This window comes from Protopterus annectens, chromosome 8.part1, assembly GCF_019279795.1.
Source record: "Protopterus annectens isolate FY-2018-M chromosome 8.part1, PAN1.0, whole genome shotgun sequence".
NCBI classification, from domain to species: Eukaryota; Metazoa; Chordata; order Ceratodontiformes; family Protopteridae; genus Protopterus; species Protopterus annectens.
In genome coordinates, this window is record NC_056742.1 from 311,845,488 (window position 1) to 311,859,980 (window position 14,493).

The 14,493-nt window shown below is 43.4% G+C and overlaps 1 protein-coding gene across 1 annotated transcript in view; it reads right to left on the reverse strand.

Moving 5' to 3' along the window:
• Positions 1-14,493, reverse strand: part of GLG1 (golgi glycoprotein 1) — a 3,171,999-nt gene that overhangs the window by 1,302,368 nt on the left and 1,855,138 nt on the right. Inside the window, exon 14 of the mRNA XM_044081599.1 lies at positions 6,900-6,962. Coding sequence (XP_043937534.1) covers positions 6,900-6,962 — 63 coding nt within the window. The remainder of the gene's footprint in view (positions 1-6,899; positions 6,963-14,493) is intronic.

Below are 14,493 nucleotides of genomic sequence, written 5' to 3' on the forward strand. Positions count from 1 at the left end.
GTAAGTATTTAGAGTAGAAAGGTCTAGTATGGGTCACCAGGCTTTGTCCTTTCTGGGGACCAGAAAAAGTCTTGAGTAAAATCCTTGTCCCTGTTGTGGCACTTTTTGAATAGCTCTCATGTCCATGAGGGCTGTAATTTGTTTTTGTGCCTCTGCCCATTGATTTTGTGGCAGGTCTGGCATTCCTTTTGGCCTTGGTAGATTGTGAAAGTGGAATCTGTAACCCTGAGACACAATATTCAGAACCCATTTGTCTTGGGTGATTATATGCCAATTTTGAGAAAAAAGTGCAAGTTTTCCCCCTAAGGGAGCTGCCAAAAGGCAAGTGCTTGGCATTCAAAGGGGGAAGTCATTGGGACTGTTTCCTGTAAGGTTGTGACTTGTCTTCACCTCCTTTTGGGATTGAAGCACCCCACTGTCGTGGTCTGTAAGAGCCTTGGGGCGGAGATCTGCCTCTTGGGCGCCTGTACCTGCCTCTTTGTGGTCTGTCTGACACTGGAAAGGACCAATTCTTTGAAGGCCAATTTCTGCTAAATCGAGGTGGCTGTACCTGTAAGAAATCATTCACCGTTTGCATAGATTTTGCCTTATCCTCCATTTTCTTTAATACCTCTTCTGCCTTAACACCAAATAAAATATCCTGCTGTAAAGGAGCATCTAATAATTTAGCCTTAACATGATCAGGTAAACCTTGTTCTTTTAACCAAGCATGCCTTCGAATCACAGATCCTGTAACTGCTGCTCTACACGAAGCCTCTAATGAATCAAAACCACATTGCAGAGTATGTTTTCCCACTTGTTCAGCTGCATGCAATAAATCCTGCATTTCCTTGTAGTCAGGATGTTCTGAACTTGTAATCATTTTCTGTTTTAACAGCGACATTAAATATTGTTGGTATTTAAGCATGTGAAACTGGCAATTTAAAGTTCTCACTGCTAAAGTTGCAGAAGTGTAAACTTTCTTCCCCCATCTGTCTAATGATCTAGAATCCCTGTCAGAGGGAACTGGATTCTTAGCCGTGGAAGCCTTTACCCCTTTGGCACCCTGGGAAACGGTTTCTGGGTCAGCAACAGGGTTTTTATAAAGAAATTTGTGAGAGTCAGGGACTCTGTAGTACCTGTCTGGCTTGACTGGAGCAGGGGGCAAAGAATCAGGATTTAAACTGGATTCAGAGAACACATCATCCACAATATCTAACACTGGCGGAATAGCAAGGGGTCTGTGCTGAGGTAATAAAAGAAAGACTCTGAGCCTTTTCTTAGATTCTGAGTAATCCTGGCCTTCCCAATGGAAATGTTCCCTCATGGTATGTAAAGTTTCCCCAAAAGAATAATCCTCTGGAGGAGAGGCTGAAGGAATTGATTCTTCAGCATCAGAGTCCTCATAGGGGGTAAAGAGTATCCCTGGTCTGAAGAATAATCAGAAGAAATGGAAACCTGGTCAGAGGAATCATTCTGTAGCCTGCCTAGGCCTTTTATCAGGAGGGGGATGGGTACCCCTGATCAGAGTAATTAAGTCTTCGGCCATTTTCAGCATCTGTTTTTTAGGCATGGAGGCCTGTCCAGGTGAATGCTGCACTTGCTTCTTTGTCTTTAATGGAGTTTTAGACTTGGCTGTAGTTTTTATGGTAAGCTGTGAAGGTCTGAAAACACCCTCAGAAGCTGAAGCCTGCTCAGCGGCTCTGGAACCATCCGAAGGATTAGTTTCCGTAGGCCCAACACCTTGAGTATCCAGAGGCCTAGACATCTCCACGTGGGAGTCAGAGGCAGCCTGTGGCACTGAGGTAGCGGGTGTCAGGGGCTGCGAAAGCGCCTCACTGAGAACCGGTGACTGGCCTACAAGAGGCTTCGTCAGTTTTGGGCCTTGGATGCCTGTCCTTATCCTTGTCTTTGCATTTTTTGTGTATTCCGGTCATCGGTTGTTCCGACAGCATGGTATAATTAAACCTTCGGCCAAAGTAATGGCGAGCAAAATCAAACCGACATTTAATAGTGCGTTTGTTAAATCTAGCAGTAAACAGACAACTAGTGACATCGTGGTCTAGGCCTAGGCATGGAATACAGTAAGAATGAAAATCCTTATGAGGTATTTGCTTCCCACAAGAAATACAACTATCAACTTTTACTGACATCGGTCTGAGGCAAGAAAAAGTTTCCCCAGCGGGGTACTTAGCTTTATTGAAGACTTCGGTTCTGAAAATTCGAATTGAAAACCTCAGGAGTCGGCCGACCGGCACTTGCGAACTGCTTTTACTTCGGGCACCGCGCGGCAAGAAAGACTGAAGAAAATGGTGTCGGCTGCATCTTATATACCCCTGGCGCACTGACGTCAGGGAAGAAGCGACAGCAACCGACGCCGGACCAAGACTTTGGAACTCTGGCCGACTGCGGGACCGCCTGACGGCAGGATAACCCAAGTGTAATGACTGCAGCAGTGAATCACGATGAGCATCCCTGTAATATCCGTCTGGCTTACTAGGAGTCAGAGGGCAGGGAATCAGGAGCCATGCTGGATTCTGAGAAAACATCAACAATGTCTAGAACAGGAGGTATAGTCTAAGGCCTATGCTGAGGAAGGAGGAAATCCCTAAGCCTCTTTTTAGATTCTGAGAAATCCTGACTCTCCCAGTGAAAGTGTTCCCTTAAGGTATGCACAGTTTCTCCAAAAGGAAAATCCTCAGGAGGAGAAGCAGAAGGGATGGATTCTTCAGCATCAGAGTCCTCATAAGGTGGAATAGATAATTCCTGATCAGAAGAGGAATCAGAAGAAATAGAAACCTGATCCGAAGATTCATAGTCAGTGCCTTGCCTAGGCCTCTTAGCAGGAGGGGGATTGGAAGCCCTGATCAAGGTAATTAAATCCTCAGCCATTTTGATCATTTATTTTTTAGGCATAGGGGCCTGAGCATGTGGCCCAAAAGTAGTTTTTTAGACACATAAGTTGATTTTGGCCTAGGTTTTGAAGATGGCGTCTGTTTAATATACATGTCTTTAGGCCTGAAAACACCCTCAGTAGCCGGTGCCTGCTCGGCGGCTCCAGACCCATCTAAGGTAGAGACATCCGCGGGTTCAATACTTAAAGTGTCTAGTAGCATACCGGACTCCTCCGAATGGGTCTCGGTAGAGGCCTGTGAATCAGAAGTAGCGGGCATCAGGGGCTGTGAAAGCACCTCACTAAGTATCGGCGAACCGGCGACTGGCTTAGGAGAAGCTTCGTTGTCCGTTTTGGACCTCAATGGTCTGTCTCTGTCTTTTTCTTTGCGGTTTTTTGTGTATTCCAGTAGTCAGATTGCTAACCGACGACATTTCTGGATAGTTAAATCTTGAGCCAAAATATTTAGATGCAAAAATATGCCGACACTTAATAGTGCGTTGATTAAATGTAGCCCAAAACTGACAGCAAGGCACGTTGTGGTCAGGGTCTAGGCAAGGAATACAGTACAAATGAAAATACTTATGAGGTATTTGCTTCCCTCAAGTAATACAATTATTAACTTTTACTGACATCGGTGAGGAGCAAGAAAAAGTTTCCCCAACAGGGTACTTAGCTTTAGGTTGAAGACTTCGGTCCTGAAACTCGAAAACGTAAATTTCAGCAGTCGGCCGACCGGCACTTGCGAACTGCTTCTGCTTTGGGCACCGTGCGGCAAGAAAGACGGATGAAAATGGCGTCAGCAGCATGTTTTATAACCCTGATGACCTGACATCATGGAAGAAGGGACAGCAACCGTCGCAGGACCCAAGACTTCGTTATTTAGGCCGACTGAGGGCAACCTGCTAGCAGATTATCCAAATAAAATGAATGCAACAGTGAAACACGAAGAACATCTGAACAACAACTACGTGTATACCTGGAAAGAAATGGAAGAGGCAAAGCTGATGGCGGTTAAGGAGACACAGAAAAGGTTTCAAACAAGTGGAAGTGTAGGGAGACTTACTTGTGGAGACTGTCACTGAATAATTTTCAAGTGAAAACAAGTATAAGGTACAAAAGTTCAATGGGAAGACTTTGTAATATTTGTGGAGAAACTTTAGAACACATAAAAAAAGCGTATCGCAACCCAAAAACTTTTCGGAACTATTTTTAATCAAAACAAATAAAACAAATATAACTTCACTTAGCGCTTTCACCCGTTTACATCACGGGTTTCATCAGAGTGAAGAGTTTTAGAAACAGCAGCTACTTTATGTAAATGAAACTGTCCAATCATATCATTTAATTAATTAGTTGGTAATAGTTAGTTGGTAATAGTTAATTAAACAGTTATCCAGTAGATTTTCTGCCAAATAAATAGTTGAAAAACATAGTTGAAAAAACATATTTTGTGTAGGAACCATTTCATAATAAAAGTGGTCAAGAAAAAGCATGTGCATTAATTTTACCTTACACTAGTAACATTAACACAATGTCAGAAAATATAAAAGAGACATGGAGGAACGTATTTAACAACGAAACAGAGATTGTGAAATGTTTAGGTAATGAAGCTACAATTGTGTTCAGTAGAGGTAAAAATTTAAAGGATTATTTTGAAAAGGAAACTGCATACAAAAATTCACAAATGAAAAAATGTGGTTTTTGTAGATGTTGCAGATACATTAATGACGGGCCCTATGTAACAATAAAAGGTTTCAACCGGACTATTAGATGTCCTGGGCACGTAAATTGTAACACGAAGTTAGTAGTTTACTTAGCTAGTTGTTTGACTTGTCAGGCGCATTATATAGGCAAAACAATTAGGAAGCTAAGGGAAAGAATTACTGAACATAACAGGGACATTAAAAATAAAAAAACTACAAATTCTCTGTATATCCACAGTACAACTTGCACAGATTTTAAGAAATTTCTATTTTTTGTTATTGACAGGATACCTCAAAACTGTATAAAAGAAGGAGATGTTAACAGTTTGTTAGAATTAAAGGAATGTCTCTGGCAATTGAGGTTAAATGCATGCAACCCGCCAGGTATTAACGAACATATATCTATTGTTTCTTATTTGAAGTTAAAATCCTATAGCATTTAGTTTAACATTTTTCTGTATATAACACTCAGAACTGTTGTATTTAATATTTTTTAAGGTTATTTTTTAAGGTTTTTAAGATTAGTTTTATTATTTTAACATTACAGATAATACATACTACATATTCTTATTTATATTAGTATTAGATATTTACATATATATATTTATTTATTTCACACTTATATATATTAATATTTATTTATTTATATTTATCAAAAGGTGTTATTTATGGAACTAACACCACTTTACACACACACGCATAATACAAAGGGTTGGTCTTTTTAAATAAGACTACACGTTGTATTATTACGGATTATATGGTTTTTATAGATGTCACATGTTGGGAGTATACCCTAATATTATGAAATGGTTCCTACACAAAATATGTTTTTTCAACTATGTTTTTCAACTATTTATTTGGCAGAAAATCTACTGGATAACTGTTTAATTAACTATTACCAACTAACTATTACCAACTAATTAATTAAATGATATGATTGGACAGTTTCATTTACATAAAGTAGCTGCTGTTTCTAAAACTCTTCACTCTGATGAAACCCGTGATGTAAACGGGTGAAAGCTCTAAGTGAAGTCATATTTGTTTTATTTGTTTTGATTAAAAATAGTTCCGAAAAGTTTTTGGGTTGCGATACGCTTTTTTTTTATTTATTACCAGTCTACAGTCTCTTGTTGCAACAGAAACTTTAGAACACGTTTTCCTGAAATGCAAAGAAAGTCAGTTTTTTTGGGAACTGCTCAAACAATGCTTTACGAAAAATAACTATCTAGTGACAATTTTCAAACATCGCTGGGTGACTAGTTCTGCTGTATGCACTCGTGCACTCACACACTTTTATAAAAGGGAAAAATGGTGACACTAAAAATGGAAATAACATTTTGCTGTTTACAATGAAGGGTTTTACAGGATCAGATGTGAAGATTTTTTTTTAACAGATAAAAAAAACTTTTATGCAATAAAAAGGTGGGGACTGACGATATGTTAAAGTTAAAACAATAGTTATGGCATAAGGGATGGGGCTATAAAGGAAGAATATAAAAATGTGTTTATTTGTATACAGATTGATGAGAAGTGAACTAAAATTGAATAGCTGTATAATGCTGTGAAACTGTATATTAATAAAGCTACTGCTACTCTTCTCAACTGCCATAGGATCTGTTACATCAGCCTAAGCTACCACCAACTCAAGTAGTTGTGACCTCTATTTAACACCTCTTCAGAAGAGCTGCACACCTAGGAATGTAGCATTCCCCAAAGTTGCACTACAGTGTCAGCACTGGAAACTCAAGTCTCTAAGAATAGAACCCACATCCTTCTGATCCTCCTACACCAAAGAGGAGTATGCTCCTCTTAAACCATGGTCATATGACACAAAGGCAGGGAAAAGCCTTTCTGTATCTTAGATTATTCATACCTTTAAACTTAATGAAGGGCACTGACATCTAACAAGACTCTTCTTAGATGATCAAAGCACTAACTGCAGAATGAAATACATTTTATAAAAAATATAGAAAGGCCACCCATACTACAGCATATTGTCATGTGTTTCATGACTTAACATTTTAAGATAATGCATGCATTTTAAGTTTAGAAGTGAACTATAAAGTGCATAGTCTCCAAGTAAAAATTCATGAGTGTGTACACAGACAAAACATTCTTTAGTTTTCTGGTACACTTAAAATGATTCTGAAGGTCAGGAGGCACCTCATAATATGAAAAAGCAATTAAAAAGTAGTATAAAACATTAGCTAGGCCTCACAGCTGGCATCTGTTTCACATTATAGAACTTTTAAGCACATCTTTAGGACTACTACACTACCACAGTTTGGAAAGATGACATTCTTGCAATAAAGTTTCCTTACATGGCAGTGGGCTTGAATGACTGGCTCGCATGCTCTCATCAGTAAGGCCTCAATCTGAATATCCTGTTAAAATGAAGAAAACTGCATTAACAACCCATAGTATCTAAATGTGACCAAGTCACAAACAGCTGAACAGTAATCAAAAGGCTACATATTTGTAATATTTACCTTTATCATGACATTCAAAAATGACACAGGCTACAGACATGTTACCAGCTTCCATGCAGGTCTTTTACTGTGGCTGCCAACTGAAGGAAGCATCAGATGACAAAGCATCCAAAGCATCATTTAGCATTCTTTTCTTAAAGACATTTCCATGCACTGAATTACCTTGTTAGTAAACACACTACATCTTTGGGAAGCCTTGTGGTAATGAATATTTGTTAAATATATGTAACATTACTTACTAAGTAAACTTGTAACATGCTCATTTATATCACTAGACCTAAACCCATCAAACCATTTTGTTACTTACCAGTCTAGATATACTCCACTAGAACTGTGCAATTTGTCCACTTTCTTAACTCCTTGAAAGCTCTTCTGTACCTACACAATTTGATGGGACTACTGGATTTTGACCAAAAAACTTCTCAAATCTCATGTAAGAAAATGCCACTGTTGTTGGTGGGTCTTGATGCAAAGAAAAAATTTGACAAAGTAAGCTGGGACTTTATGAGCAGGGCAATAGAAGCATTTAAAAAAAAAAAAAAAAACAGAAGATTGATTAGGAGAATATATGAGGCGAAAAATCCTCTCTGATAATTTCTGCTTCAGCAGAGGAACAAGGCAGGAGTGTCCTCTTTTCCTTTTATTATTTGCATTATATTTAGAACCAATGACAACGAAAATAAGGGACTCAAATTCAGGGATATAATTGGTTATGGTAGTCAAGAAAAGCTGGCTTTATTTGCAGATGATATTTTATGTCTGACAAAACCAGAAAGACATTACAGTGCTGTGGAACATTCTGAGATAGTTTCAGATCTTTTCGGGATACAAAATTAATAAGCTAAAACGAAGCCAATAGTGGTAAATTATGTACCCACACACAAACTGATTCAGGAATATCCATATTTATGGGGACACAATAAAATTATTTAGAAGTATGGATTAAAAATGATTCTGGTGTGGCAGCTAAGGATATGTCGGAGGAGACTAAACAGAAGACAATACAAAATCTGAGAAAGTGGAAACTGTTATATAAGATAATAAAATACTATTAGTTAAAATGTTTTTAGTCCCTTTAGTCTTATACACAGGTCACGCATATTTTTTATCAACCAGAGGAGAAGTTATGGATAGCAATAAAGAACTAAAGGACTTTATATGGCAGGGGAAGACGGTGAAAATCACAGAGAAGCTGATTCTTCCAGTAGAACATGGCAGATTGGGTTTACCCAATTTGAGGGGATATTTCAGAGCTACAAAGTTGAGACTCCTATACATAGCACAAGCAGAAAACTTTTAGTTATGTACTCACCATAACTTCAGATGTTTGGGATCCATCTCGCCTACATTCTGACTGATGGGTTCGGAGCCGATCCCTCGGCTCCGACTCGGCACGCTTATGCCAAAGAGCGAAGTCTCTTATTGGCTGAGCTTACTATATCCCAGGATGCACCACTACCAGTCCCCCAGATCTAGTTTGTCCGCATACATGCACACACGCATGCACTGCTTATATAACATCGACAGATGATACAAGATAAAAACAGTAGAACTCAAACCGTTCAATCTCTTCTGATCTCCAAGGCAGGGGAAGGAGGGTGGGTATTAGGAATGGCGAGATGGATCCCAAACATCTGAAGTTATGGTGAGTACATAACTAAAAGATGTTATGTGATCCTATCTCGCCTACATTCTGACTGATGGGACAGCGTCCCTAGCACCTAAATCCTGGGTGGCTCACTGGAAAACACTCCTGAGTACCATGGAACCAAATGATGCTCGCCCTTTAGATGCCACATCCAATTTATAGTGGGAAATGAAAGTGCGGGTTGGACCAAGTAGCCGTAGCACAAATCTCAGAAATAGCGAGCTTGGAATGAAATGCAATAGAGGTAGCCATAGCTTTAGTAGAGTGAGCTTTGACAGATGTTGTAAGTTGCTTATTTGAAGAGGAATAAGCCTGAGTTATGCAATCTCTAATCCATTTGGCAATAGTAGCTTTAGTGATGGTTTTACCCAGTTTATTATCTGAAAAGGACACAAACAATTGATCTGTTTTTCGAATTTGTTGAGTCCTGTCTAGATAGAAGCGCAATTGCCTGTGAACATCCAATGTATGCAAGGTGTATTCCGCTTTGTTTGAAAATTTTGGAAAGAAAACTGGTAGCTCTAGAGATTGTTGGAGACAGAGATTAGAACAAACTTTTGGAACAAAAGATGGATTAGGCCTAAGTGATACTCTAGCCTTGTGAAAAATCAAGTACGGTGGTTTGATAGATAGGGCTTGAAGTTCTGAAACTCTTCTTGCAGAGGTAATTGCAATTAAGAAGGCAGTTTTCCAAGACAGATATTTCAACTCACATGTAGCAGCCGGTTCAAAGGGGAAGATGTTAATGCACGGTACCAAATCAAGATCCCACGGAGGCAGGATGAAAACTGGGGGTCTTAAAAGCACAGCACCTTTCATGAAAGTTTTACATAATCTGCTGCTCATCAACGGTGGGTCTATGGATTCGTGAAATTTGGAGATAGCTGCTAGTTGGACTTTAATAGTAGAGACTGAAGATCCTTGATTAAACAAGGATGTTAAAATTTCAAGACCTCTGGTATCGGGCAGTAATAGGGTCTAAGCCTCTGAGTTGAGCCCAGATAGCAAACCTCTTCCACTTACTGTGATACAATTTCTTAGTGGTGGGTTTGTGGGCTGAAGATAAAATGTGAATAACTTCCGGGGTCCAAGGTGTGATTTCTGACTAAAGTCGGAAGTGGAGGAGCCAAGCTGTTAATTTCAAAGTGTGAAGGGACTGGTGCTGTTGTCCCGACTGATGAACCAGAAGGTCTGGCGTTAGATCCAAAAACCAAGGACCGTCCAGAGTATATTTCTGTAGGTAGGGGAACCATACCTGACGAGGCCAATACGGAGCAATTAGAATCATTGTGGACCCCAATTGGGAAGCTTTCTGGATGACTTTGGGGAGGAGTGGAACCGGAGGGAAAGCATAAAGCAGTCCTGTTGGCCAAGGTTGGACTAGAGCATCCGTAGCTGCCTCTCCTTGACGCGGGGTCAAGGAAAAGAACCTTTTGCACTTCGTGTTTTGTGGTGTTGCAAACAGGTCGCAGCACGGAATCCCCCATCTTTTGAAAATCTGAGCTGCTACTGTTTCGTTCAGGGACCACTCGTGAGGAGAGAGAATAGTCCTGCTCAGTCTGTCTGCCAATACATTGGATTTTCCTGGAATGTGGGTCGCTACCAGGAAGCGGTTGGTAGCCACTGCCCATTCCCACACCCTCATGGCCTCTCTGCAAAGGGGGTAAGATCTGGTCCCTCCTTGTTTGTTTAGATACCAGACCACCGACAAGTTGTCTGTGTGGATAGCGATAATGCCTTGAGGGAGAAACTTGTGGAGGGCTTGTAGGGACAGAAGTACAGCCCTCATTTCCAACACATTGATATGGAGAAATGTTTCGTTTGGAAGCCAAGAACCCTGAACTGACCTGCCCAGACAATGCCCCCCACCCGTCTGGGAGGCATCCGTTGTCAAGGTGGCCACGGAGGGTATAACAAAAGGTCTTCCCTGATTCAGATTGGATGGCAGAAGCCACCAGCGGAGGTCCCGTTTGCACGTTTCTGTAATCAGTATGTGATGATTGAGGGGGAGATCCTGAAAAGACCATTGTGTCGATAACAGCCACTGAAGAATCCTCATGTGCAATCTTGCCAGAGGAACTAGGAGAACCGTGGCAGACATTGAACCTAAAAGTTGCAGGACCATCCTGGCTGGGGCTTTGGATCTTAGAAGCAGGGCTCGGGCTTGACCTTGTAATGTTTGTATCCTTTCGGTAGGAAGGAAGATTCGCATTAATTTTGAGTCTATCTCTGCTCCTATTAATCTTATGTGCTGAGAAGGCAGCAAGACAGACTTTGACCAGTTGAATGTAATTCCCAGGGAAGCACCCAGGGAGATGGTGGCTTGTAGGTTCTCTAGTAGTAGATGCCTGGTGGTGGCAGTCAGGAGCCAGTCGTCCAGATAGGGAAACACTTGGAATCAGAGACTCCTCAGGTGAGCAGTCACTACTGCCAAACACTTGGTGAACACCCTGGGGGCTGTGGTGAGACCAAAGGGCAGTGCACAAAATTGGAAATGACTGTCTCCCAGGCTGAAGCGCAGATACCTCCTGGACGCCTGATGTATCGGTATGTGATAATAGGCGTCCTTGAGATCTATGGAGCACATCCAAACATCTTTCTCCAACAATGGGAGAATGGATTGTAAAGTGACCATTCGGAATTTGGACTTCATGACGGACTGGTTTAGTTTGCTGAGATCCAAAATGGGTCTCAGGTCCCCTGTCTTTTTTGGAACTAAAAAGAACCTTGAGTAATTTCCGGATCCGATCTGGTCTGTGGGGACCGGTTGGATGACTCCTTTTTCTAGCAGCTTTGAAGCTTCTACGGCTGCAATTTCCCTTTGACTGGGTGGTGGGTCCGGGATTTTTTTGGACGGTGGGGGTGAGTGTGTGAAGGGAATGGTGTAACCTCCGGCAATAATCCGAAGCACCCATCTGTCCTGAGTAATAGACTCCCAGGCTTTTAGGTGCTTGGCAAAACGGCACCCGACTGGCTCCGGAGCAGCACAGCCGGGCAAAGCCTCATGGAGTGTGGGAGGCTGAAGAGCCACGAAAGGACTCGCGGTCTCCAGTGTTGCGGGGGCCTCTGCCGCCTCTGGGACGGCGTCTCCCAGAAAAATTTCCCCGTCCTCTGCCTCTGGAAGGGGAATCTTCCTGCTGTTGAGGAAAGAATTTCTGTGATTTGCGGAACCACATCTTCCCTCCTCTTTTAGCCTTGGGATAAGGCCGAAAGGGAGTGGAATAACGTGCTCCTACGGCAGATAAAGTCTTTCCCTCTTGCTCACAGCGGGTAAGAGTGTCTTTTACCTTGGGTCCAAACAAAGAGGACCCATCAAAGGGAGCGTCGGCAAAGGAAGACTTGAAGGCCTCCGCGAAATGACACAAACGGAGCCAGGCTTGTCTCCGTAGAGCCACGCCTGTGCCTGCCGCTCTGCCCGCCCCTTCGGCCGCATATGAAATGAGCCTCATGGATGAGTTAGAAATCGAGGTGAGGATAGCCAACTGAGAGCTAACCGACTGGGCTAGCTGCTCAGGTAGGTTACCTGAGAGGGAGTCTGAGAGCTCCTTGACCAGATCCCTCTGTAGTCTGGTGAAATGTGCCAAATAATTCAGGGACCTCAGAGTAAAGGCCGCTGAAGTCAGGGTGCGCTTCCCGTACCAGTCCATGCTCCTAGACTCCTTATTAGGAGGATGGATGGACGTTGAAGCCTCTGCCACGTCCTGCTGGGTAGCAGATGCCACCACCATGGCATCTACAGCCACGCCTTTAGTAAGAACTCCTTCTCGGGTGGGGCAGACAAAAATTTGTTAGGGCGAGAAGGCACTGGTTCCACAGTATCTGGATGTTCCCACGCCCTCCGACAAACCAAATCCAGGAGCTCGTCGAAGGGCGGAGACACCCAGGAGGCGGAGGGCTGAGCCCCGAAGGCCTTGAGAAACACCGACTCATCAGCGGAGGGGGGTTTGGAATTCCAGTCGCCTCGTTGCTTAAGGATCTCTAGAATGTCTGCAAATGAGACATCATCCGAGGACGACTTTGGGGACCCCTCCGCATCATCAAGATCAGTGTCCGATGTAAGAGACTTGTCGGGGGAGTCAACGTGCTTCCTCTTGCACGATCTCTTCCTTGGGGGCTCCTCCGAAGACAACTCCGAAGAACCCTCAGGAGGAGGGGAACCCCAGTGGGGTAACCTCAGGCCCCGGGCTCCGCTGCCTAGAGACAGGGGAACTGCCAAAGACCCAGTCTCCATGCCCAGGGAAGGTGCCGGTAAAGCCGTGAGATGGCAAGAAGACTTGGCCAAGGCACTCCTCATAGCTCTGAAGGCCGGACCCCCAGAATCCTGGGAGGGTCCGGTCTCCAGAGCCATGATAGCAGACGGAAGTCCCGCGGCCGAAGCACCGAGAGGGAGGCTTGGAACCGACAGCATTGGCCCCGAAACGTCACCCCCGGGTCCGGCCGAAGTCCGTGTGCTAAACTCGGACCCGAAGGCCGGGGTTGGAGTAAGGGTCGGAGCCGACCCTAGGATCTCCACTGGCTCCATCAGCACCTGCTCCGACGGAGCCGAAGCGGTCGGAGGAGGAATGGCAATGGAATGGGCTATCTGCTCCGAAGCCAAGTGGGTCGGAGCCGAAACAAATTTCTGAAAGACTGGGGACTGGAACAGTCTTTGGAACACCCTGTCTATGTCCGAATCTGACATCCTTGATGACCTGGAAGAGACCGAATGGGTCCGAGTAGGCCTCTCCAACGGCTCCAAGGGACTAGGGGACTGGCTCCGAATCGACTCGACAATTATCGGCGCCGAAGAAGTGTCCAAACCAATTTCCATCGGTGCCGAAGAGGGCTTCGGCGCCGAGGAGGAAGTGTCTGAGTGGACAACCTTCATCGGCTCCGAGATCAGTGGAGCCGATGAAGGTGACCCGCCTCTCGATGCCCCAGCCGTCGGCTCCGAATCCAGAGGAGTCGAGGCTGGAGGCATCGAGGCAGACCGTTCCGCCCTCGGCTCCGAAGTCCGTGGAGCCGAAGGAGAAGCCTGCCTATGTCTTTTGGCGGTCGGTTCCGACGGACTGGTCGGAGCCGACGCCCTTTTCTTTTTAGCAGGAGAAGGAGAGGAAGCTAATGCCTCTTCAAATGATGGTTTAATAAGGCCTTTTAGAATAAGTTTATTTTTCCTCTCTTGGAGGACCCTCGAGGAAAAAGAGTGACAGACGCTGCAGGACTCCTGCAAATGTTTGGCGCCCAAACAGTACACACAGAGAGAGTGATCATCTGTGATCGACATTTTGAAGCTGCACTTAGTGCACTTTTTAAACCCTGAAGGCCTAGGAGCCTGTGACATAATGGCAACCAATTAGTGTATAACCAGTAAAATACAAGACACACTAACTATCACAGAGAAATTCTTTTCTTTGAATCAAGAACTGTCACAAATAGAAAGGTATGACCAAGGAATACAAGAACCTTTAAAAATAAAAGGAACTTGACAGACAACGGCTAACAAGGGAAGGCCCTTCAACCCTAATGGAACCTCCAGTCAGACAAAACGCAATCACTGCACAAAGTTTTTCCACAAAAAAAACTTCAATCATACACAAAAATACGATATAGCTGTTAAAACAGCTTTTTGTTGAATTTTAAAGGAATTCCTGACAGGAAAGTAAGAGAAAAAACCCTACTTAGCTCAGCCAAGCTCGAGACCACGTCTTTGCTTGTTAGCGGCAAACGAGATCTGGGGGACTGGTAGTGGTGCATCCTGGGATATAGTAAGCTCAGCCAATAAGAGACTTCGCTCTTTGG